The 27,988-nt window shown below is 36.3% G+C and overlaps 2 protein-coding genes across 2 annotated transcripts; both read right to left on the bottom strand.

The window, feature by feature from the left end:
- Positions 1-498: 498 nt before the first annotated feature.
- LOC139896760 (UDP-N-acetylglucosamine diphosphorylase 1-like) lies at positions 499-4,689 on the bottom strand. Its single transcript, XM_071879397.1, has 14 exons — positions 4,267-4,689; positions 3,774-3,828; positions 3,531-3,682; positions 2,710-2,749; positions 2,505-2,597; positions 2,290-2,402; positions 2,093-2,207; positions 1,936-2,018; positions 1,769-1,846; positions 1,526-1,669; positions 1,339-1,406; positions 1,107-1,221; positions 848-1,004; positions 499-763 (listed from the first exon to the last, which is right to left on the bottom strand). Exons 1-14 carry the CDS (start codon positions 4,444-4,446, stop codon positions 666-668), a joined length of 1,491 nt encoding a protein of 496 aa, XP_071735498.1. The 5' UTR covers positions 4,447-4,689; the 3' UTR covers positions 499-665.
- Positions 4,690-6,130: 1,441 nt separating this feature from the next.
- LOC139896761 (uncharacterized) lies at positions 6,131-11,123 on the bottom strand. Its single transcript, XM_071879398.1, has 14 exons — positions 10,736-11,123; positions 10,528-10,650; positions 10,018-10,159; positions 9,653-9,896; positions 9,459-9,553; positions 9,256-9,358; positions 8,929-9,023; positions 8,773-8,835; positions 7,946-8,021; positions 7,735-7,843; positions 7,526-7,638; positions 6,974-7,032; positions 6,763-6,871; positions 6,131-6,655 (listed from the first exon to the last, which is right to left on the bottom strand). The coding sequence occupies exons 1-14, from the start codon at positions 11,121-11,123 to the stop codon at positions 6,521-6,523; spliced, it is 1,854 nt and encodes a 617-aa protein (XP_071735499.1). The 3' UTR covers positions 6,131-6,520.
- Positions 11,124-27,988: the final 16,865 nt, after the last annotated feature.

A 27,988-nucleotide genomic window follows, 5' to 3' on the forward strand; every position in this document is an offset into this window, starting at 1 on the left:
ATGTTAGTTCTTTTGTTTAGGTCAATTTTTGTGCCGTTTATTTTAGCTAGGTTTGGGTACCCTTTTGTATCGTTGTATTAGTTGTACTTGTTGATCCTCAGATTCTGTTATATGTTGTTACGTTATTTTGCTAAAAAAGAAAGAAAAAATGTCAAGTACTCTATTTATTTACTACTTTTTAATTAACCTAACCTTGACTGACCTGACTCGGCCGACTCGGTATGACTTTGACCCAACATGTTAACGTTGACCGACTTTAAGGCGCTTTCGGGCAAGTCGGGACGGGAAACCGACACATCGACCTAGTTGACTGACTTTTACAACATTGTTTACGAGTATATTGATGATTACAAACTCACTATCGAAATACAACAATTGCATATGTTAAGTACATGATTGTGCACCAGTCGAAGATGGATTGCTTCTTCCACCTCTAATAAAGTAACTGCGCGACGATGAATTGCTTAAACTACGTTCAATTAAAAACATAAGTAAAAGGGTAAATAGAATCAAAATTCACAAATGAAAATGAAGCCTCGTTCACAAAACAATATCAACTTTGGTAGTGCTATTCGACTATTCGTACATATTCTCAGGTATTTTGTACGAAACAACTAAAACGCCAAAGAAAATTAAAAAAAAAAAAAAAAACTAACGATGCAAAACTAGAATGTGATTTCACAAGGTGCATGGAACGTTCTACCACGGCAAATTGGTTCAAGATTTTCGCCTGCGTACGAAACAAGTGGTGAGACCTCAACACCTGCAATAAGACACTAATTATCAGTCAAGGGTATTTTAGACATTAACCGTATCAGTTAACGATTAAAAGTCAAGTATTGTATACCAGTTGAATATAAAGGCACTGAATGTGTTAAAAACCCGCCTGCTGCAACCACCCAGCGTGTATGCAGACGAAGAACCAGAAGCCGGGCACTGTCTGGAGTGTCAAAGTTTGACCCGTTGGCATTTTTCACAGGGGCAAATTCTTCTTCACGTAAAACCTATAATTATATAAAACAGAAAGAAAAAATCAGGAAAATTATCACAAGTGGACTTTTCCTTATGATCTGTTAAAAAAAAAAAAAAAAAAAAACATAACTGACCTCAAAAAGTGCTGTTGACGGTGCATACGGAAATGCGTCAAATATGAATTGTTCTAGCTTGTATCCCACCGTTTGGCCATGAATCGATGGTATTTTCTTCTCAGCAAGATGATATCTGTCAGTTTTACAATAAAAGTAGAACACCTTACTTGGTTAAGAACTTAACGACACGATTTATTAAAAATAATAATAATAAATAAAAAAGAACAGAAAAGTTTAAGTTTATACTGACATGCTGTCCTTTTCGAGACCGTTTGCAACTTGGTTCAGGAAGTCTAAAGTGAACATGTGGAGGCAAACCTGAAATATACAACGAGCGGAATAATAATATTGACCAAATATATACATGTTAAACCTGTCTGACTAATCTTGAAAAAAAGGTAGAAATATTTAAAAGAAAAGGGTAAGATAAACTATACATTACTCCAACAGTATCGAAGTCGGCCCGTTCCCTGGTTAATTTCACTTGCGAGCGACTGTTCCAACTCGCTGTATTCAACTACGGTTACGGGTCCGCCTTTACCACGTCTTACAAATACACCAACTTTCTCTTGAGGGTATGCCTGTAATTTCACATGATTGTTTATTATTCTATATTCAGCTGGTAATCAGCTAATAACAAAAAAAATTAAAGAAAAAAAAAAGAAATCCACACAACTCACCTTACGGACAACTTTAGCGGCGGAAGCTACGCCCTTATCGATAAAATAGCCCAAGAAAGTAGGATCACCAACACGAACCTGACATTAAACGATATTCAATATTCAATATTTTCTTTACGGGATAATTAATAAAGAGAAAAAGAATTTAGTGGATAAAAAATGTGCACCAAAGCATTATCAACACCGTAGCAATCCAAATATTTGACACCTCTCGAAGACATATCTTCTAATAGTCTTGAATACTTCAACGCTGAATTTAACAGTCAAAGTCAAAACAGTTGGAACTAAACGAGCATTTATGATTTAGTGATCTTGAAACTTTACCTGAATAAACTCCTCCATTTCCGTCGGGGGCTTTTGCCACCTGAAATGGAGTTTCCATGATAAATCTACCGTCCTTTGAAACACAAGGTATTGTACCTTGTGAAAAGAAAGTAATCTGCACCAAATAGCTTTCGGCATAAATAAAATATACTCCCAACTTTTAAAAAAAAATATAAAATATAAAAAAGTTAACTCACCTGATCAGCATCAAGACCAAAATATTTGTGATGTTTGAAGAAATCGCGTGTGCTTTTATCAGTAAATGGGCTGGTCATTATGTACCAATGTATTGGCACAATATTACCAGAACCTACATAGACCAAAAAAGATTACAACTTTATCGAAAGGGTTGATCTGTATTAAAAAAAATAATTAATAAACAATAACGAAACGTCAAAGTAACTGAACTCACCCTCAGTTATGGATTGAGCTGCTAATCTTTGAAGACACAGAATTCGCTCAGCTTGAAGTTGAAATAGAGACTTTCCTGATGGAAGTCCAATATCTAAAATGAAGTAAAAAAATGACATTAACAAACAAAATTTAACCTAGATACATCAATATTAGAAACATTTTATATAAAAGCTAAAACTTGAATTTGATGTAAAAATACTTACTGACACATCCTTTCGGGGCAGAACTTCCAAGGCGTGTCCCCTGCATTTAACTTTTCATCATAAGGAAGAACATGTTGAAATCTAAAATCATGAACGTTTTGTCAAGTTTTGAACTACCTTCCGATTTATTAGGAAAAAAATAGTTTTTATGCTGTTAAAGGGCCGCCTTTTTTGACTACCATTGTCATGCTATAGTTCATATACACATAGATTTATACTCTAGTATGCAACAATTTCACCATTGCCAAACTTAGAACTGATTAAACTCAGACTAAAGAAAATGTATATAATGTAATCATACATGTCAATAAAGCATAGTAACTATTGAGAATTATTCCCTTGTATTGGTATTATATCTTCTAATGTAGAATCATACCACTTTAAATTAAACTTTATTATACAGACATCAACACCTATTCATTCATAATTCACTTTTCGTTAATCATGTTTTACTTTCCACTCCCTTTAATTGTGCCCACAGATTAAGTATCAACTTTTGGCATCTCTAGAAGTAAAAGAGCAAAAGGAAACATCATATAATTGCCACAATTATCACAAATTTAGTAGGTAAGCCAAAGAGAGAATCTCATTCTCTAAAATCATTTCAAACAAAAAAATTAAAAAAAAATAAAAAAAAAAGGTCTTTACACTTTGTTATCATCCTTTATAATCCATATAACAATAACCCCAGGATCAATATAATCAAGAACCACTAATTATACTCAATAGAATCAATTGAGGTCACCTAGTGATATTGGTACTCAGAATCTAGTGAACCATAATGAAGATCATAACAATTGTGGAAAGTAAAACTAACATACCTGTCCACCAGATAAAAGTAGTACAGCTAATTTCCCATCTGAAATAGCTTTTAACCCCATTTTCCACCATTTTTCTCGATCTTCAAGTTTCCTATCTTCCACAGTTGACACCAAACTCTCTGGCACCGGCTCTATAGCCGCTGCCGGTAACCCTAAATTTATCAATTGAAAAACCAACTATTAAATAACACCATTAAATGCAGATACAGAAACTTACCCAAACGCGTATAATAAAACACTAACCATGGGACTGGAATGAACACCTAATCATTCGATCGATCCTAGGAAGATCTAAACTCTGCAGAAACGTCAATAACAACCCACATTATGTATACACTCGTAATAATCACAAATCGAAAGTAGAAACTAACAAAACTTCACCCAAATTTGACCTAGTGATATTTTCAATAACTCAAAACAAACTACAATAAAAGTTACCAATCATCAAATCTAGTAAAGGATCTACAATTAGCTAATCAAAATTACTAATACCCAATAAAATGCAAGCAATTAAACGAGTAAAAATCCAAACTTTTTTATACTAATACTAATAACTAATCAAATCTTTAATCTTTAATACCCAATAAAATGCAAGCAATTAAACCAGTAAAATTCCAAACTTTTTAATACTAATACTAATAACTAATCTAAATTACTAATACCCAATAAAAAGCAAGCAATCAAACGAGTAAAAATCCAAACTTTTTACACTAATACAAAAAAATGGGGAGAAAACCTCAATTTCTTGAACAAGGTAGTTTTGTTGGTCAGAAGATAACTGATCCCAGAAAGCAAAAGCATCTTCTTGACCATAATCTTTAAGTCTTTCCAAGAGTGCTTGAGGTGGTGGTGGTGTTGGTGATGATGATCCGTTGCTGCTAGGATTGTTTTCGTTGGTGTTGTTTGATTCTCTCATTGCACCAAAGACAAAAAAACCCACAACCCAATTACTGTATATTTTTTGTATCTGGATCTATATCTATATGTATGTGTGTATGAGATTGTGTGACAAATAGACAGATCTTATAATAAGTATTAAAGAGAGAGGGTGTTTGTAATCTGTATGTGTGGGTGAGTAGTAACGATCTGGGTTGAGTTGGTAGAGTGGCGTTGGCTCATAGTTGGTGACAAAAAAAAAAAATGAAGTTAAATGATTTGATTTATGATTTCAATCGGTGGGTGACAAATTAACTAATTGGGGTATAATTAAAGTATAAAAAAGAAACAAACTTTGGGTTGATACTTTTAATCACTATGTCATAATCATAACCCAATCTTGAAACATAGTGGGGGTTTACATTATATTATACTTTATCTATCTATTTATTTATGTATTCATTTCATTTCATTTTATTTATATTAATGGATAAATTATTGTTATGATTTCATATGTGCAACTATATTGTTTTTGTACTTTATACCGGTTGTTAGGTCACTTTTAACCATGACTATCATGACGTACATGTTAAAATTAGAATGACCGATCTATCATGCTAGTGTCACCAGTGGTGGAAATAGATTTTTTTTACCGGAGACAAAAAAAAAAATTTTAAAGCATAACAACTTTTTTTTAACAAAATATGAAGGCTTTTGAACAAAATATGAAAGTTTTTTAGCAAAATATGAAGGCTTTAGAATAAAATCTTAATGCCTTGACAGCAAAATATAGAAATTTATGGACAAGAAAAAATCCACTCGAGCTAAATGAAAAAACCCCAATTTTTTTACACTAAAAAATAAAGCCACTGGAGACATGTGCCTCCTGCCCCTACCTATTTCCGCCATTGAGTGTCACCAAAGCACTTCATACAAAGACCGAATAAAATACTGAATTTGTATCATCCGTGACATACTTCTTATAAAATTAGGACCCATTATGTTTTTTAAATCATTTATTTGTACAAATGTTAAGCTTCTAGTAGACTCCTCCTACCGCATTAGCCAATTCAACGTCTTTGAGGATAACCAATAAAAACATCATTGGCAGCACCAAGCATTTGTCATCACGAGGACCATGCAATTTTTTGTTGTACATTTTAAATTAAAAACGTACTTTGTATTGATTAATTAACTTGGTGAGTGTGGAGGGTTATGTCATGATTGAGAGTAAAATGTAATGAAAGGATTCACCAAATAAACGGGACCGAAAGAGTGTCATAAACTTGTAAAGAGCGTGTCAATCATGGATCATTGATAGCACTCATGTTTTTTTTAAGATAAATACAAATACAAATTACTTGTGTTCGCTAATATTATGCAAATGACTTTTTTTATTGTAGTTATCCAAGTTAGCACTGCATATCTCAAAATGGGTATGATGGACATTCTAAAATGTACTTTTAATGATTCGCATACATTCACTTATACACATGTTCGATTATAGTTGACTTTCAGAAGGGAATAATAAAAAAAAAGAATCAAATGTCATTTATGTAGTTAAATTGAGGGCTTATTGTGATGATACTTTTTGCCAATCATAGCAATGATAGAAGTAATCAACATAGTTATCAATATTATTGGTAACCTAGGCAAAGTATTCTTTTGCTAAGACAAGCACTCTAGTTAGCAAAAAATGAAATAATATGAAAATTAAATTACTGTAACCAAGTACACTCAGATTTATAGATGTGCACAAACTTTTAAATTTAACAGTGTACATACATAAGTCAAGCCATCTATTTGACCTTAATCCAACCAGGATTATTCAGAACCAGCCCTTAAGTAGTTCCCTAAAACAAAACTTGCCACAGTTTTGAATCGGTAAACGAATGCGGGTCCTGCATTTCTCGTAATAATCTCTAGTTGTGCATAGAAGTCAACAAGTTTTGATCAATCGAAAGGAACTATCAACCGCCCAATGAAAAAGAGTACCTCTATAAATTAAATAAATAAATGCAACCTTTTCTATAAGAAAAATAAACACACAAAAAGCTCATCAAGACCACCCGGAATTTTAACGAAGACGATAATAGACAACAAACCTAAAACCGTCATAAGATGGATGTCACTCTGACTGAATTATCCACTGATCCTGTCAAAAAGATGGGCAACGTCGGGTGCCAATCCACAGTCGATATGGCGGCACTATGCGGAAGCGTTTTCATCCCATTCATACGATCTTGGACCTGATTATACCCAAATTTGTATACAGCGAGACAATTGAGCTAAAATGTTTCAACATTTAGTATAACAAGAAACAAGCATCTGTATAGAGGGAGATATATGTAGTAACCTGATATATTGGTGCTCTGACTGAATCAGACGTTACCAAAAGTCGTTTACCATTTGCATCAAGAGCCATTTCGTGTCTATATGATATTGAACTTTGGGGATTACAAAATCTACATGATGAAACGCGTTTAGATCAATAACTTATCTAATTGTTGCTGATGTATGGACTGCACAGAAAGATTATATAAGAGACCGATCGTTAAAACGCATACCTGTTGCAATTCCTGGACCACATGACCTTACCCTGACTTTGCAAGCTCCACTCAAACACCTGTCAAAAATACAGTAAGGGTGTGTTTGATAAAACATGATTCAGAGCTGAATGGTTCAAAATTCGAATGATTCAAAGGTTCTGATTGATTGAACTTGGTCCTGAACGACAATAACCTGTTTGATAAGCATTATGAATACATAATGAACTCTATGAATGATGTAAAATCAATGTAATAATCTTATAAATGAATAAATAAAAGGATATAATGTTATGGATATAATTTAAGAATGATTTTAATAGAAAAGGAGGTGTTTAATGGTTAAGAGAGTATTTCAACTCTGAATGGTTCAACATAGATTGTTGAATAATTTAGAATCATTTCTCATTGAGATGACACAAACAAACGTACTAAATGTTAAATGATTCAGCATTCAGTGCTCAACCATTCAGTTAAGAGGCAATCAAACGAACCATAAATCTATAAAATTGTTCATGAACTAATTGTAACAATATACTTGAAAATGCTCGATAAATCAAATTTATAACTTGCCTTTCCATCTATACCCAAGCTAAATATGCTAGTTTCATCTGGCCCAAAAATAACAGAGCTGATAGCAGAATCATGGGCTGGCCATCCAGTAATTTGCAGGCCCGCTGACATATCTGAGTCTCGTTAAGGAGTATACGTATTAAAGTTGTTATTATAACCACGTTTATTACTTGTTAAAATACAAATATAAGATTGTTTTTCAAGGATACCGAACATGTGAATCATTCCATCAGTTGCAGCTGCTGCTAAAATCTTCCCGTTGTGGTTGAAGCATATTGAAGTAATAGCAGGTGGATCTTTCCCAAGAGGAAGGACTGTCTTCAATAAAAATCGATACGTAAATATCGGAGACTAATTATTTAATTTGAACAGTAAATTGAAATTTAAATTATTATAATATGCGCCATTCAAAATACATACCATTGCCTTCCATGTTCTCATATTCCATACAGTTAGCGATGCAAACCCTAATTTATCAATATAACTTGTGCCATGCCTACAAAAAAGTAGTTTTTTCAAAAGTCTGATAAACGAGAAGGGCGTGAATATAAGTCCACACTTTTTATAAAAGAACTATATTAAATTATGACAAAATATCACGGATGGTCCTTGTGGTTTGTATCGGATTAATCGTGGTCCCTGAGCTATTTTTTCATCATAGATGGTCATGTGATTTGCACTTAAATCACCGGGGGTCCCTGTGGTGACAGGGACCATCCTTTACGGAAAAAAACAAACCACAGGGACCACCGGTGATTCAAGTGCAGATCAACAACAACAACAACAAAACCCAATACCACATGAGTGGTGTATGGGGAGGTGAGATGTAGACAATCCTTCCCCTACCCGAGAATAAAAACAAGTCATTTCTCCACTCAGAGTGAAACACTCTCAAAAGTAGAGAAAGTCATCCCTCTTTCTATTCGACGGATAAAGAGATTGCTTCCGAATGGACCTCCGGCCAATAAGTAGGAATTTTTTTTTTTAAAAAGTATAATAAAATTAAAAATAAAATTGAGACGCCATGAAAATGGTAGAATCAAATTTCCATGGGTTTTAAATCCTGTATGCAATTCAATTTAGGCTCTAAACGGCAGTCAAGACGCCAATAAATCGACGCTTGCAATTCAATTCAAGTGCAGATCCTTAAAGGAAAAAAAGTACAGCGACCATGAGTGTAATCCGATACAAACCACAGGGACCATCCGTGATATTATGTCTTAAATTATTAAAAACTCTGCAAATACCCTCTAGATGCTGCTGCAGACACAAATATTGGTTCCACCGGGCTGCATTTTAAGTCAAGAACACTGCAGCACAAACATTCAGCACGGTTAAAAAAATAACAATCTCCTGGTTGCATAGGGTTTGACCCATGCAAGGACCAAAAATAAAAAATAAACCTTGGAAATGCATCGGTTGTGCTAAGATCACAAACGACTCGTTTAGCATCAACGTTCCATGCTTTTATACCTCCATCCGCAGTGCCTATTAGAAGCTTTGTCAAAATGGACAATCAAATGTACAACCATTACTTCCTGGTTTACAACATTCACAACCTCCAGTTTTACCAATTTTCATTATCTAATAAATTTCCAATTTAAATGTCTTGAAAGTATACACATTCATATTGAGGATGAATATACAGTACGGTTTCAGATATCAACATGTAATCATAGATTCATAGCAATGTTATATTCAATGAAAGTAAATGGATTAAGTTGGTATACCAAGCGGTCAGACTTGCATTCCCATTCGAGTGACATGACCTCGGACCCACAATAAATAGTTGCATTTCTTGAAGCTGAAGTTGATGAGTCGTATGTCCATATCCTTCATTAAAATGTATTGAATATAAGAAAAGGAAACAATAATTTAAAGTTCTTCCTCGTTTATGCGAGACATCAACAAAAATAGATTCATACGAACCTACCTTACTGTCCCATCTACAGAAGCACTAGCAATGTTGTCACCAGATGTAGAGAACCTGCAACAACTAATTGGGCTCGTGTGGCCCAAAAACGTCTCCTGCAAACCACGTTTCAAGAGAACACCACAATCAAAACTATGAATTAAATATTTAAATAAAAGGTGTGAATTGTAATGACAATAAATGAGTAATCTCACCTGGAAGTCAACTTTGACTTCTGCGAAATCTTCTTCTTGCTGAAGTTCATCGTTTTCTAGGGGTGCAGGTAGATTAATATCCTTGTCCAACGATTGCCTCCCACTCAAATTAGTAGTTGATGCATGAGTTTCACTAATTGAAACAGTCGGTTCTTTAGGTAAATAGCTTGACAAGGTCTCGGGTGTCGAGCACGCGGACTCATGGTTACCATCACAACTTAATTGGCGTGCTGTTGTAATATTACTGAAATTGAAAAAAGTAGCACGTAAAAATCCAAACTTTCGAATTGATATATAAATATAATATAATAATAATATAATATAATAGATAATTAGATAATAAAGAAGTTAAGAAGCGGTCTTGCCTCCTGGACTGAGATAATTGAGCTTCTTTCTCCTCCAACAAAGCCTGAAGTTGTGAAAGTTTAGCATTAAGATGCTTAATATCATTCTTAAGATGATTCACAGTATGTTTCTCCGAACTAATTTTTAACAACGCAGGAATGCGTGGATTAGTTAAGGAAATTTCACATTACTCGCTATATGATATTGTGTATCAAGTATATCATCAAAACCAACAAGCTAACAAGCTAGTTACAGTTAATACAGCAAGATACATTCCTCACTTTCGATTTTTGTAATAACGAAATCATACTTGCATTTTGGTACTAGTCATTTGCTATCATTGGAGAGCAAAATGCAATTATATCTCAATTACTAATTATTAGTTCTATTCATATATGACTAGTGTACTTATTATAGCCAGTAAAACAGCTTGTTATCTTACTATATTAAGCACTTAACACAAACATAAACAATAGTATATGAGAATCAAATAAAGATTGTTTTTTAGATAAAAAATGTTAAAAGGATATGAGTTCCATTGAAGATTTCACTCAAAAAGTTCCTAACAGAAAGATTCACTGCATCAAGCCACTCCTTGGAGAAATAAACCCTAAACAGGGGATCCAAATTAGGGTTCTTAATATACGGAATCGCTGCACAAAATAAAAATTAATAAATCAAAATCCAAAAAGATTCAAACTTTATAAAAATAAAAAAAAAACAAATTAATAAACATACCGAACCACGTCATCCAATCATGATCCATTTGCATCAGCTTATCACCATGAACACCAAAAAATTCAATAACCTTGTCAATTCTACCTGATTGAACGGCGTAAACGATGTAATAACGAAGAATTGAGATCTCTAACTTGGATAGGGTATTAATTAGTAGGGTTTCAGATGATGAAAAACATTGTTTGAAAAAATTTAGAAGGGAGATTAGATTTTGTGGCTGGAATTTAGGAATGTATACTGAAAAAATTAGGTCAAAAATTTGATCTTTGTGAAATTGTTGGGCGATATCTGTTGATAATTCGTTTTGAAAAGATTGTAATGTTGTTGTGAATCCTCTGAAGAACAAAAATTCTTTCACGAGCTCCTCGGCGTATTTCATGTTTTCCATTTTCTGTTTATTTTTTTACAACGAAAAAAAAGTACGTGTGATATATAAGTGAGGATCCTATAGAATAAAACCTGGGAAAGGTCCAGCAACAAAATCTATTTCATGAATCAGTTGATGGAGATTTAAATTTAAATAATTTTTTATTTTATTTTTTCAAAGAAAAACTCACACACCCACCAACTTTTTTTATAACAGCAATTTTAACATCGAATATTTTCATTTGTCATTCTTTTGGGTAAAGATTTTACCCAGTAAATATTATTAAAAAAATAATAATAAAAGAAACAAGAAAGCGCAAACGACCTCAAGCACAACTCGAGGCCTCACAAACAACCAAACAACCAAGCTAGAACCTAAACACATAAAGAACTAGCAAACCAACGCACCTAACTACATGCCTAACCACGGACACAACCTATAACCAGCCTGATTTCATACCAAACGTAGATTTTCCTTAGAAAACGATTTCGATGTCATAAACTCAGCAGTGTCATCTTTATCAGATTCAACATCGCTTTCTTCATCGATTAATCTAAGTGTATCAAAATCGTTTTGAGTATTCACTGGGGAACTATTACTTGTTCCAACGTCGGGCCTCTTTTTGACACCCGGAACACTCTTATGCACACCCTTATTAGAGTCAGTGTTCATCTTGGGCCTATACACCAATTTTTGCTTCGGTTTACTTACGCCAAAAGTAACCTTCTGCTTGTTATTACCCTTTGTCGCCTCTTTAACCACCTTCTTGCCAACAACATGAAAACCATCTTCGTCCATAGACTGATTACCTTTAGTAACAGTCACCACTTTTGGGGTCACCACTCTTGGACATTGAGCATCTGAATGCCCAAAGATAGCACAACAACTACATCGCGGGGGTTCCTATTCATATTCTACCTTTAAAGTGAAACAACCCAGCCCGTATTTCATACGATAATTTTTTTATTATTATAATAATACACATTTATGCGCCAATTAAATATGTAAACCATTCCACAAGTTTCATTTAAAACGTACCACAATTTAAATGTTTACAAAGGCACGAAGGCCATTAATTAAGTTTAATACAAGTTCGACCCACTACAAATGATAGTTTATAATCCAAACGACACTTCAAGCATGGTTTGGGACTAAACTACCCAAAACGTTAGGCCAACTTCCAAAAGCTTCAACAAAACATCATCAAAGGACACCTAGTGCCCAACAACTCCTTTTCCCCTATCCGCACCTGCATCTAAAAAGATAAACAACGAGAGGGGTAAACTAATTGCTTAGTGAATGCAATAATTATACATGTTCATATATAATCTACTTACTTGCAATCACTTACACAATACCGCCTACAAGCTAGCAATTCGATAACCATGCAAACATCATGCATAAACCACTAACCACAATCCACAAAAGCTAGCAACAACAATAGCATATAGTTCACAATTTAATATGCTAGATACGAATTCACACAATCATGATTAACCAATCGTACAAGGGAACGGTACTCGTAAAAGACCGTCGGAGTTCATAACATCCATTAGTGTTACTTAAACACCGCGTAATCACTAATCCCCCGGGTGATGTCTTGAACACCGCGACTAACTCACCCCCATGACAATGTGGCGTCTTGAACACCGCGTCGATTTCACATGTCAATCAAGACCATGAGTGGTGCCTTAAACACCGCGGCATCCACTCCCATGACAATGTGGTGTCTTAAACACCGCGACAATACCACATGTCAATCAAACAATGAGTAGTGTCTTGAACACCGCGACAATACTACTCGTTACTTAGAATGTGGTGTCTTGAACACCGCGACAATGCCACATTCATACTACACAAATAAATACATTATATACGTACACGCATAATTATTCCACTCACCTTAATACAAGGATGATGATTATGCACTTCCGAACTTCAAAGCAATGTACCTAATACATTAAGTACACTTTCAATACACAACTAGTGGAGCTAAACACATTACTTTCACTTGAGCATTTAATGACCCAATTTGCATTAAATAACTCAACTACACCAAAACCGCCCATAAATGGCCAAGACTCAACTTCAATCACTAAAGCTAGTGAATTAAAGTCTACTAACACAAACTTGGGGTATTTCATACCCATTTAACCCAAACTAGGTCAACATTACTATTTTGACCCATTTCAACACTTAAACTTACAATTTTAGTCAAACATGACCCATTTACAATTCTTCCTTCAATTACAAGTGTATTAGTGACTAAAAACACCATTTAACACTTTCAATCTCAAATCATAAGACCAAACCCTAAATTATAGCTATTTAGGGTTTCCTTTCATCAACATAACCCAAATCCACCCATATTACCCCCAAATGGGTCTTACAAGTTCCAAATGAACCAAACCCTATCATAAACTAATTAAAACTCAAAACATGGAGTTAGGACTTACCAACACTATCCTCTTGTAGCTAAGAACAAGGAGAACAACTTTAATTCTTGCTCCAAAGATCAACTCTCAATCCTTCACTCACAAATCTCACTTGAATCCAATTGGGTTTTTATGTTTGAGAGTAAATTGGAGAAAGAAAATGGAAAAGAAATGAGGAAAAAAGATAAGTGGTGGAGATTTAATGCTCCAATCAGATCTGGACGTAAAAAGATGAATTTGCCCTTTAAAATCTCTTAAATTGAGCTAAATTCGGAATCAGTCCAGCAGAACTGCCGCGGCGTGGCTCCATTTGTCGCGGTGCGACACATAAAGGAAAAACTGACCCTCCTTAGCATGTTTCCTGACTTCGTTTTACTTGAGATGCCGCGGCGCGACAATACAAAGAATTTTCGACCTGTTTAACATGCCTCCTGACCTTGATTTCAGTTGAATACCGCGACGCGACCAGGACTTCCGCGGCGCGACAAAGGCATGTGCCTGATCGTTTTCTCGACAACAAATTTAACGATTAAATATTTGGCTTGTACGCCCCGTTCTCGCTTCCTACATATGTCTAAACTTCACATTTAAGTCTCACAAGACTTACCACACTCTTTACCGCACGTATACTTATACATGCATACATTCTCAAGCATATATAATATATATACATATATATATATATATATATATATATATGTATATATATATATATATATATATATATATATATATATATATATAATTACACAACAACTAACACTTATGTTTATTTAACCACATAAACGCACAAGTTAAGCGTACTAATAATTAAGTTTGTACCTTTAAATATGTACGGGAAAAACGGGATGTTACATAAAGTACATACAGTTTTACTCTTCCCATCGATACTCGGAATCGCCATTTTGATATTATCCTTAAGCTCCTTATCCGACGAGACTTCAATCAATGCTTGAGCAAAACTAGGCCTACCCCACGTCTCTAGACACATTGTGCTCGTGTAAGAGTCTAACCTCATCGGAGTACCTATATTAGAAGCTATTACACTCAACCCGGTTTCAGTAAAACCCGCAAGCGGAACATCATGTATCTTCACCCAAACCGGCACACGGGTCAAGTCCTCCTTCGTTAATGGAACATCCGGAGACCATGCATTAAGAATAATAGGAATTGAGCGGATAATCCATGGTCCCGATTCCAACACTCCTTGCAAACCCTTTTCCGTAGCAAACTTAAAGAAGAAAAAACCTTATGAATTCATCATTATCTTTTATCACTCACGCACACATTCGAGCGGAAACTCGAACCGCTAACAAAGGAACACCGAACCACTATCCATACGGATGTGGTCGAGCCGGTATCCCATCAAGCGGGCCGGTAAAACCTCCACATAGGGTCAATATGTACCACCACTATTAGTGTTCAATTCGTTTAAAGAAATCAGGGGCATCCCTAAGGATCGAACCTATGACATCTCCCTATCACATGACTCAAGAACATTATGTGAACCGTTGGGCTACGTTAGAAACCTGAGCAGAACTCGAACTCTCAACCTCAAGGTTGTAAGGGTAACCTCCTCATTAATACAGTAAATCATAGTTACATAGTTAGCACCAGATGGTGAAGAATCAGATATGGATTATGTCATATTCATATCCAGTGGATTAAATTGTTTGATGGATATCCATTTGATATTAAATTAAATAAAATATTAATTTAAGAACGATTTTTAAAATTAAATATAGATTATAACAAATGTCAATGTATAACCTTTGTGTTTTTGGTTTATACACATGTTTTGATTGTAAATTTTCGGCGAGTGTGACTTCAGTTGAGCAAAATACGTTACAATATAAGTAAATATATATTTAGACTAATTTAAATGTGTAACGTTTAATATTATTAATAATAACAATTTAATAATTATAACTTTTATTCCCTTTTATTTTTGTTAATAACTTATAAAATTTATATGTATATGTATATCGATATGTATATGCATATGCATATGCATGTATATTACTATCTCCCTCTCTCTCTCTCTCTCTCTATATATATATATATATATATATATATATATATATATATATATATATATATATATATATATATATATATATATAAAATTCAATGACAATAAACATCATAAATATTAAAATAATATGATTATCTTCAAGAGTACGTTGTTAAATATCAAGGGGAATTTCTCCTTATTAAGAATATGAAATATGAAAAATTTAACAAAATAAATAAAGTGAAATTAATACGTATATATTTAATAAAATAGTGTATTTAACTGAGAGTAGTTATAATAATATATTTGTATATTAAAGCATTTCGAGTGAAATTTAGTTCATCAATGGATTACAAATTAATATTCATAGATATAATAAACATCCATATCCATTCTCAATATTCATCCATTTTGATCATTTATACCGCTTTAAGCGGATAAGATCATATTTATATCAATCGGATTAGATGTTAATTGTCATCCTCGGACTACCCGGAAGAGCGAGTAATCCGACCTCATACTCTTATGTACGCAGTCTAACAAGAAAATTCACTAGCTGTTTTCAACCCTTTTCTGGCCACCACATATATTCGTCCTAGACAGGAGTCGAACCAGAGACCTCTTGCAAAGAACTCGTGACCCCAACTACTGAGATATCGTGTGATGGCTTTTGTTATTTTTATTATTTTTTAATGATTTAAATAAAATAATTTAATAATTTTAAATAATGATATAAATTTAAATAGAGTTAAGTACCTTAACTATACATTACATTTTATTTAGGTTACATTTTATAATAAAAATCATACATTACAATTTACTTAAATAAATGGGTTTGTTAATGGGCTAGTTAATTTTTTTTTTTAAATACTCTAAAAAATTATCAACAAAAAGAAACCCAATAATTGAGTCCATTTTATTAGACCCTACAACAATTTCCTTTTTAAGTCGTCATCTACATTTCACTTTCCTACAACCATTTTTTTTTTCTTTCAACCATTCTCAATATTCTGCAGGTACAAAGAAAAAAAATAAAGCAATAATATGAAAGAAAACAAAAAAAGCAAAAAGAAAAACAAAAAAAAAATGAAAACTAAAGAAATATCATGCATCACATGGGCGCGGTGCCCACGACGGGTAAGCAGAGTGGGGGACGACGTCGATTCTGGGAGATGGGTAGGGAGGAGTGCCCACTCCGTATGCTCTTATGATCTTACATAGGAAACTGTTGGATTAGTTAACAATAGCTTATAAACTTGAGTATCTACTATTATTCGATTTAGCTTCTGAAAGTGAGTTATACATTTTAGCTTATGCTTACAATGGGCTCTCTTTAGAATTTTCTTATTTTTTACAAATTAACTAAAATTGCAAGCTGACTCGGGGCTCATTTATTTCGTAAATGATTTTATGAAAACCACGACATTAGCATAATTGTTAACTAAGTACCTTATTAGAATCTAACTTTTAACTTGTGGCACGTAATTCTCCCGAATCGTAATCATAGTTTGGGGAGCCATTGTTTACTGTAGTGAGGTGATGGATACGAGTGTGAGAGGTTGGTTTTTCTAGTTCTCGCTAAAGTTTTCCATTTTTTCCCTCCTCGCCATCGTCGTTCCTTCACAGTAAGGAGACTCCATACATTCACCGGTTTCACCATGTGTTGTTGCTGCTTCATTAACTATCTTTTTGTTCTATTCCTTGATGTGTTAGGTGTTAATTGCGGCGGGTGACCAGGGGGTCCAATGTTGTATTTCTTGCGGCGCTCCGACATGTGATATGTTTTCTCGGCTATCGCGAAATTCCCCCTGTTTGTTTGCTGCAATTATAATCCGGTGTGTAGAAGTGGTGATTGTTTGAGAGTTTTTAGGTGATTCTATTTTTGGTTCTAAGTGGTTTCGGTGGTGTGTTTTGGTCACTGTTGGTTGTTAAAAAGAGCTCGAGGATTTTGGATGACGTGTTTAAGTAATGCTATGTTTTTGAGCTATTTCATTTTGGTTTATACTTGTGTCTGATGCACCAATGGTTGTTCATGGTTGCTCACAATTGATGTTGGTTTGATTAATTGTTTGTTGTATTAGCCTTCATTGTATTGTTGCATTAGTTTTGTTTTCTTGATGATCGTGCTTGTGTATTTGTTTAGGTGTAAGATTGCACCAAATCCGACAATTATTAATAGGCTTGCTTTATCTATTTTACTTGTTGATTCATTACCTTTGGAGGACACGAAAGTGTCTTCTTTTTTGATTGCTTGCAATGCCCAGGTAGATAACATTTGTAAGATTGGCCAGTTTGGTTGTGTGTTGTCGTGTGGCGATCATGAAGGTTTTGCGAAGATTCTGGCTTTTAACTCGAACGATTTTGCTGTGATTCGACCTTTGTTGGAGGAGGCCGATTCTTTTTTCAGATTCACGTGGATTGAGGTTTCGGGTATCCCGATCACTTGTGTGTCAAACGATAACACATTGAAAGTGGCTGAACACTTTGGCGAGGTGATTACCGTGGCTAGTACATCGTCTACGCTTGGGAATTTTGGTTCTCTTTTCGTATTTATCAAATCAAAAAGTGCTTAACACATCCATGGTTCGGTTGAGGTCGATATCAAGGACAAGAATGGTTCTAATTGTAATGTTTGGGTATCAGAAATCTCCGACCATTCTAGCCTTAATCGTGTTCTTTTTCACTCTTTTGATTGCAAGCTTCTTGAATCGACCAATCGGTTCGTGGTTTCAAGTGGTGTCATAGATCCTGTTTTTGCTGATCGAGATTGGGATGTTGATAATTTGCATCCTTTTTATTCATAACAGTTGGATGACGCTACTGTTAAGTTTAATTGTGTTAAATCTGGTTTTGTTGTTAATTACGATACAGGGAATGATCAAGCTGATGTTATTATTGTCGAAAAGGATTAATCAATACATGCTTCTGTACCTACTGCTTCTAATCCTGTTCGTAATAATGGGCCTGAATCTTCCTTTGAACCTGATAATACTAATGTTGGACCCAATATACAATTTGGGTCAATTGATAGGCTTTCCTTCGGGTCAAGATCGGGTTTTTCCAGGGCTGTTATAGAGCCCAAATCAGCTCCCGTTTTAGTGAATTTACCGGATGGCATTAATGGGCATGTTTTTTTAGCCTGGATTAATCTCGGGTCGTGTTGGTACTATTCCGGATTGTGTAGAAGTTAACGAAGACAATATTACTTTCGCGAAAATATTGGATCGCTTGAAGAAAGACAAAAAGAAAAAGAAGGAAATTTTGAAGGCGAGCCGAGAAGATGTTTTGAATGAAGATAGGCCCCAACTGATTTTGATTGGGCGTAGTGGAAGGAATTAATGTGATTGCGAGGACCTCTCGTGTAATGGTTATTGCAAGTCGTGGTTTGTTTTAAATGAAAATGTTCTTAGGGATCAATTCCAATAAGTGAATTTGCGATCAAGAAGGAATGTTGCTTCTACCTCGGGTTCTTTGAAACTCGTTGATCAAGTCGAAGATTTATACTACGGTGACGCCATTCAAAGTTTGTTCATGGCGGGCAAGGTAGATAACAAAATTTGCATTACGGGCCCAAAAATTCCTTTTATGTTCGACGAGGCTTTTGCGGCTTTCGATAACATGATGACTTGTATGGCCGAGAGTGAACCGGTAACGGTTAACCCTATTAATTCTAGTGAAATTCCGCGTAACCCGGTTAAGAACAAGAAACCCCAAAAGCGAAAAGGTAGAGTTGTTCAAGGTGCTGAAATGACAAAATTCGGCATCTTCATTAAGGACATTTGAGTCCTTTAGTTTGGTTCAATCCTACTTATTGTTGTATTTTTTCCGATTTTGTAGTTTGTTATATTCGTATGCTTATATTTTTGGTTAGTAATTGTGACGTCCCGTACAAAATCATCGTGTACGGATCATCAACAACAGGATCATTACACGGTTACAACACTATATGCTGTTTTAAAATAAGTTTTGCATTCATGAAAAGATAACGTTTTTACTAACGTCAAATGTTTTACAAAAGATAGCGTGCTTCTATGAATAGAAAGAATTAACATAAGTACATGACACAAAGGTCATTACAAAACCATTGTTCAAATGTAACATAAGTTGTGAATGCAAAGTAAAAGTTCCATGATTGAGACATCTCTAAACAATGCAGCGGAAGTCTAACACAGCGAGTCTGTAACAGTAAGTCTATAGCACCTGTAACATCCCGCCTTTTTCCGTCTACTTTTCTGTTATACTAATTTAAACTCCGTTATATGTTTATAACATCTTCCGTTGATACGCGTTTTAAATTATCTCGTTTAGGTAATTCACGCACCCGAACAAAAGTTGAGGGACTAAACTTGACAAGGGATCAAACCCTTGACTAGGTCAAAGGGTCAAACCCCTTTCACTCATTCATTATCATCTCCATCTCTCTCTCTTTCTCTCTAGCAAGAACACACACACCATTTCCAAATTCATTCAATCATCATCTAAATCCGATCTAGGAGGCTTACAACAAAATAAATTACATATTCGTGATCCTCTCTTCATCCTCTTCATTTTGGTACCAACTTCATCTCGTTTGGGTAACATTTCTAAAACTCTAGATTTCTCTAAATTCGTGTTTTTGACTTGAAATGGTGTTAGTTAGTGTCTATGGCTCATTGTGATGTCGTGTGTGTAATTTATATGCTCGATCTCGTTGTTTTAGTGTAACTAGCATGAACTTGAATTTTGGTGTGTTGTTCTTGAATTTTGGATGATCATATGTTGTTAGATGTTAAAAGTTCATGTTTTAATTGTGTTCCTAGTATCACTAGCTTCAAATTGATGTGTAGGTTGCTTGAGAAAACTCCATAAACTTGATTAGTGATTTTTGGTGGAATTGAGCTAGGGTTTAATGAACTTGAAATGATTATTTGATGCATTAATTGCCATGATTTGTTGTTAGTAAGTTGTTAGTTGTATTGTATGCTCAATTACCTACAAAATGGCATGTCATATGTATGCATTGAATGCCTAAATCATTAAATGTGCATTGGTGAGTTTGAAGCATTAATGTGTGCATTGAATGATCACTTGGTTTGAAAACTCGGTTGTTACAAATGAGGTTTTTGATTGATGAATTGTGTTTAGTTGCATTCTACGTCAAAAGAGCTTTCCAACGATATAAGGTGCGAGTCCTAAGTGTTAGCGGTTTGTGTTTTATGCACAAAAAGGTTTTGGATTGAGACTTGAACATTTGGGACTGGCCAGGCACCAGCACCCGCCCTTTGCCGCGGCGCGACCCTTTCATGTCGCGGCGCGACATATAAGGGGGTCAGGTTCTGACCTCCATGTCCAAAATACGAAAAATGTTTGGCATACTACGGACCTCCGATTCACATGAGACTTGTTCTAACATGCTTATATATGAATAAAAACCTCAGAAAAATAGTTCGGAACCCGACCCGAACGTGTTGACTTTCATTGACTTTGACCGACCAAAGTTTGACTTTTAATCAAACTTAACCAAATATTTGTGCAATCGTTCTAACATGTTTTTATACTTGTACCTTGCATGAAACATGACAATTTGATTCACATGCTATTATGATCGAGTCTTAACGAGCCATAGGACTAATTGAACATCTTTGACCTATCGTGTTTACCGTTATTGATACAACCTATTGTTTAGGTCAAGACTAGCATTGTTCTTTGCACACGTTTACTTGTTGAAGTACTTTACTACTCGTGCACTCAATGTGAGATCATAGTCCCACTTTTACTCTTTTTGAACTTACATTTGGGATGAGAAAACATAAACATTTCTTTACTAAGTGAACACAAGTACAGGAAAACAAACATTCTACATACGAGTTTAGAACAAAATCCTCAATTCGATTATCATTAGTTACACTTGCCGGGTGTAAGCGAGAACTTATGTTGTATGGATCCATATGGGTTTGACAAACCCTCATTCAAACGGTTCGCTACCGTTTACGAATGAAATATATTTTCGAGAAACAGTGTATGTTCTAGCACTAAGTGATGGGGTTCAATGGAAGGAAATGTTAAGCATTGATAATTGGGTGCTCGTGAAACAAACTTTTGGAATGTATTACTATTATTTCATTGATGCAAATCTTGTGGTTCACTTGTACTTACTTACTTAAACCTATGATTTCACCAACGTTTTCGTTGACAGATTTCTATGTTTTTCTCAGGTCCTTGAACGATACATGATACATGCTTCCGCTCATTATTTTGATACTTGCATTGGATGTCGAGTATATATGCATACATGGAGCGTCTTTTGACTACTTTTAAATTGTGTCGCATAAGTTTCATTTGTACTTAAAACTTTGTATCGTAACTTGTGGTGGAACTATTCTCGTAAACTTTGAACAATCTTTACATTTAAAATGAATGCGACATATCTTTTGGTCAAACGTTGTTTTAAAGACTTATGACCACGTAACGGGACCTAAGTAGACGGCGCCGTCAAACATGATTTGGTCGGGCCGCTACAGATGGTATCAGAGCGTTGGTTGTAGGGATTTAAAGTTCATTGGTGTCAACCTCGAGTCATAGGGTACATTGGTGAGTCTAGACTACAACCGGCATATAGACTTGAAGTAGGAATTACTTGACTACTTGTGCATTTATACTCGAACGCTTCTACTCATATCTACTCTTAGTTCATCTTAATCTCACGTTGTTTAATTTGATTGACGCGCCACCTTGACTATATGAAATGATGTCGAATGCACATATGAATCAGGGTAATATAATTTCCGGGATTATATTACGGTGACTCATATGAACGTTCCGACATTATGGCATAAAGAATTTAAGGCGAGTCGAGGAAAAACTTCTCTTTATCTTTATTCTATATCACGGTTAGTATTATTGAGAATACTAATCAATGATATTCTTGTGTCTTGAAGGAACAATGGCTCCTCGTCGTGTACGCCGCAATGAAACTCCCGAAAAAGCTCTCGAACGGATGATAGCCACCGCCGTAGATGCGGCCATGGCCGGTCACTCATCCAACAACAATAATAATAATAACCACAACAACAACAACAACAACAACAACAACAACAATGGAGCCGGAAACTCAAACGAGGGATGCTCCTATAAAGCTTTCATGGGGTGCAAACCTCACACTTTTGATGGAACCGGGGGACCGGTCGTGCTCACCCGATGGTTTGAGCAAACGGAAGCCGTCTTTAGCATAAGCGGTTGTCGGGACCAAGACAAGGTCAAATACTCCACTCACACCTTCGCCGGTGTCGCTCTTACATGGTGGAATACTTATGTACAATCGGTGGGTACCGATGAAGCTCACGCCCTCTCTTGGGCCGACTTGAGGGAAAAGATGATTGTCGAATATTTCCCTCGTAAAGAAACCCGAAGGCTCGAACAAGAGCTAAGAACTTTAAAGGCGATCGGAAATGATCTCAAGGCTTATAATCAACGATTTTCCGAACTAGCCTTGATGTGCCCAAATCTTGTGAACCCCGAAGCTTTAAGGGTTGAACTTTACATGGATGGTCTTCCAAAGAGCATCAAACACGGAGTAATGTCATCCAAACCCCCTAATCATCAAGAAGCTTTGAACATGGCCCGTAAATTGATAGAGACAGTGGACGAAATCGTAGTACCGGCACCTAAAGCCGAGGACAAGTCGGGTAACAACAAAAGAAAATGGGAAGCTCCCCAATCAAGCAACAACAACTTTGCCAAGAAATCTTTCACCTCCGACGGCAAGAAGGGTTATGCCGGAATTCTACCTCTTTGCAACAAATGCAACAAACATCACTTTGGCGAGTGTAGTAAGCTAATTTGCCATCGGTGCCAAGGAATTGGTCATAAGGCCAACGATTGTAAAAGTGCCACTCCCGTCGCTCGAAAGTGGCCCAATGCACCAAAGACGGGCACTTGTTACGAATGTGGCCAAACGGGCCATTATAGAAATGCATGCCCGAAGAGGAAAGATAACACCAATACGCGCGGCCGAGCTTTCAACATCAACACCGAGGAAGCCCGAGATGATAATGAATTAGTCACGGGTACGTTTCTTCTCAACAATTCTTATGTCTCTTGCTTATTCGATTCGGGTGCCGATAAATGCTTTGTATCTAAGACTTTGACTCATTCTTTTAGCACTCCACCTCTTCCATTAGATACCACTTATACCATTGAAGTGGCTAACGGGAAACTATTAAGTGCCGACACATATTACCGGGGGTGTATGTTAAACATTTTGGGTAAGGAATTTGAAATTGACTTGATACCCATAGAACTAGGAAGCTTTGATGTAATAATCGGTATGAATTGGTTAGTCAAAACGAAATCTCACATCCTTTGTGATCTTAACGCAATCCGAATTCCTATCGAGAATGGTGAACCTTTGATTGTTTATGGCGATAAGAGTTGCACCAGACTCAACCTCGTTTCGTGCCTTAAAGTTAGAAAACTACTCCGTAAGGGTTGTTTTGCGATCCTTGCCCACGTTAAGAAAGTCGAGTCCGATGAGAAGCATATCGATGATGTGCCAATTGTTAGTGACTTTTCCGATGTATTTCCCGACGAATTGCCGGGTCTTCCACCTCATTGACCGGTTGAATTCCAAATCGATCTTATTCCGGGAGCCGCACCCGTAGCACGTGCACCGTATAGACTTGCTCCATCCGAAATGCAAGAATTGCAAAGTCAAATCCAAGAACTACTTGACCGTGGTTTTATCCAACCTAGCCATTCACCTTGGGGCGCTCCGATTTTGTTTGTTAAAAAGAAAGACGGATCCCTACGAATGTGCATTGATTATCGTGAACTAAATAAATTGACGGTTAAGAACCGATATCCTCTTCCTCGCATCGATGACCTCTTTGATCAACTACAAGGGTCTTGTGTATATTCGAAAATCGATCTCCGCTCGGGTTATCATCAATTAAGGGTTAAGGGGGAAGATGTCTCCAAAACCGCTTTCCGGACTCGTTATGGTAGTTATGAATTCCTCGTCATGCCATTTGGTCTCACTAACGCCCCGGCGGTGTTCATGGATCTTATGAACCGCGTGTGCAAACCGTATCTCGATAAATTCGTTATTGTGTTCATCGATGATATATTGATCTATTCTAAAAATGAAGAAGAGCACGAACAACATCTTCGACTTGTGCTTGAAATCTTGAGACAAGAACGACTTTATGCCAAATTCTCCAAGTGTGAATTTTGGTTGAAGGAAGTTCAATTTTTTGGTCATGTTGTAAGTGATCAAGGTATTAAAGTCGATCCCACGAAAATCGAAGCCATTAGTAAATGGGAGACTCCTACTACTCCTACTCACATTCGTCAATTATTGGGTCTCGCCGGGTACTATCGTAGATTCATCGAAAACTTCTCTTTGGTTGCACGTCCTCTAACCGCATTGACTCACAAGGGAAAGAAATTCATTTGGGCGACCGAACATGAATCCGCATTCCAAATCTTGAAAACGAAGCTAACCACCGCTCCTATCTTGTCACTTCCCGAAGGCAATGATGACTTTGTTGTATATTGTGATGCCTCGAAACATGGTTTTGGGTGTGTATTGATGCAACGAACGAAAGTCATTGCTTATGCTTCTCGACAACTCAAAATTCATGAACAAAACTATACGACACATGATCTCGAACTCAGAGCCGTTGTCTTTGCACTTAAAATGTGGAGACACTATCTTTATGGAACCAAGAGTACTATCTTTACCGACCACAAAAGTCTCCAACACATTTTCGATCAAAAGCAACTAAACATGAGACAACGAAGGTGGATTGAAACCTTAAACGATTACGATTGCGAGCTTCGTTACCATCCCGGGAAGGCAAATGTAGTAGCCGATGCCTTAAGTCGAAAATAAAGAGCGGTGCCTCTTCGTGTCCGAGCCTTAAACATCACCATCCACACAAACCTTAATAGCCAAATTCGGGTAGCCCAAGATGAGGCTCTCAAGGATGAAAACCTTTCACACGAGCTCTTGAACATTCTCGTCTCTCGATTCGAAATTAGGGAGACTGGACTCCGATATTACGCCGGAAGGATTTGGGTGCCTAGTTATGGGGACCTACGAAGCCTTATTTTAGATGAAGCCCATAAGTCACGATACTCGATTCACCCCGGTGCCAATAAGATGTACCACGACCTTAAACAGCTATATTGGTGGCCGAACATCAAAAGGGACGTAGCTACTTATGTTTCCAAGTGTTTGACATGTTCCAAAGTCAAAGCCGAACACCAAAGACCGTCCGGACTACTTCAATAACCCGAGATCCCGCAATGGAAGTGGGAAAGAATAACGATGGATTTTATCACCAAACTACCAAAAACGACGGGCGATTATGATACCATTTGGGTTATTGTTGATCGTCTCACCAAATCCGCACACTTCCTTGCCATGAAAGAAACGGACAAAATGGAGAAACTTGCACAACTTTACATTAAGGAAATCGTAGTCCGACACGGTGTACCTTTATCGATTATCTCCGACCGAGATGGCCGTTTCGTTTCTAGATTTTGGCCTACATTGTAAGAAGCGTTGGGAATGCGTTTAGACATGAGCACCGCATATCATCCTCAAACCGATGGACAAAGCAAAAGTACGATTCAAACCTTAGAGGACATGTTACGAGCTTGCGTGGTTGATTTCGAAAAAGCTTGGGACAAGCACTTACCTCTCGCCGAGTTCTCTTACAACAATAGTTATCACGCGAGTATTAAAGCCGCACCTTTTGAAGCGCTATATGGCCGAAAATGTCGTTCACCTCTTTGTTGGGCCGAGGTAGGCGACGTGCAAATCACCGGACCCGAACTCATTCACGAAACCACCGAGAAAATCGTTCAAATCCGAGATAGGCTTAGGACGGCCCGAAGTCGTCAAAAGAGCTATACCGACAAACGACGCAACGATCTTGAATTTCAAGTCAGTGACCGAGTAATGTTAAAGGTCGCACCTTGGAAGGGTGTAATCCGTTTTAGGAAACGCGGGAAGCTAAATCCGCGGTATATTGGTCCTTTCGAAATCTTGGAGCGTATTGGAACCGTTGCTTATCGTTTAGATCTTCCGCCTCAACTGAGTTCCGTTCATCCTACCTTCCATGTATCTAACTTGAAAAAGTGTCTTGCCGAACCCGATATTGTCATCCCTCTCGAGGAACTTACTATTGATGACAAACTTCATTTTGTGGAGGAACCGATTGAAATTGTGGACACCTCCGTCAAGACATTGAAACAAAGTCGAATCCCGATTGTTAAAGTCCGTTGGAACGCCAAAAGATGACCCGAGTTTACTTGGGAAAGACAAGATCAAATGCAAAGGAAGTATCCTCATCTATTCGTGAATTCAGAAACGCAAGATCTCGAGGAAGAAACAACGACTACTACGCCTACTTAAATTTCGGGACGAAATTTCTTTTAAGGAGTAGGTAATGTAACATCCCGCCTTTTTCCGTCTACTTTTCCGTTATACTAATTTAAACTCCGTTATATGTTTATAACATCTTCCGTTGATACGCGTTTTAAATTATCTCGTTTAGGTAATTCACGCACCCGAACGAAAGTTGAGGGACTAAACTTGACAAGGGATCAAACCCTTGACTAGGTCAAAGGGTCAAACCCCTTTCACTCATTCATTATCATCTCCATCTCTCTCTCTTTCTCTCTAGCAAGAACACACACACCATTTCCAAATTCATTCAATCATCATCTAAATCCGATCTAGGAGGCTTACAACAAAATAAATTACATATTCGTGATCCTCTCTTCATCCTCTTCATTTTGGTACCAACTTCATCTCGTTTGGGTAACATTTCTAAAACTCTAGATTTCTCTAAATTCGTGTTTTTGACTTGAAATGGTGTTAGTTAGTGTCTATGGCTCATTGTGATGTCGTGTGTGTAATTTATATGCTCGATCTCGTTGTTTTAGTGTAACTAGCATGAACTTGAATTTTGGTGTGTTGTTCTTGAATTTTGGATGATCATATGTTGTTAGATGTTAAAAGTTCATGTTTTAATTGTGTTCCTAGTATCACTAGCTTCAAATTGATGTGTAGGTTGCTTGAGAAAACTCCATAAACTTGATTAGTGATTTTTGGTGGAATTGAGCTAGGGTTTAATGAACTTGAAATGATTATTTGATGCATTGATTACCATGATTTGTTGTTAGTAAGTTGTTAGTTGTATTGTATGCTCAATTACCTACAAAATGGCATGTCATATGTATGCATTGAATGCCTAAATCATTAAATGTGCATTGGTGAGTTTGAAGCATTAATGTGTGCATTGAATGATCACTTGGTTTGAAAACTCGGTTGTTACAAATGAGGTTTTTGATTGATGAATTGTGTTTAGTTGCATTCTACGTCAAAAGAGCTTTCCAACGATATAAGGTGCGAGTCCTAAGTGTTAGCGGTTTGTGTTTTATGCACA

The sequence above is a fragment of the Rutidosis leptorrhynchoides genome, chromosome 3 (genome assembly GCF_046630445.1).
Source record: "Rutidosis leptorrhynchoides isolate AG116_Rl617_1_P2 chromosome 3, CSIRO_AGI_Rlap_v1, whole genome shotgun sequence".
NCBI lineage: Eukaryota > Viridiplantae > Streptophyta > Magnoliopsida > Asterales > Asteraceae > Rutidosis > Rutidosis leptorrhynchoides.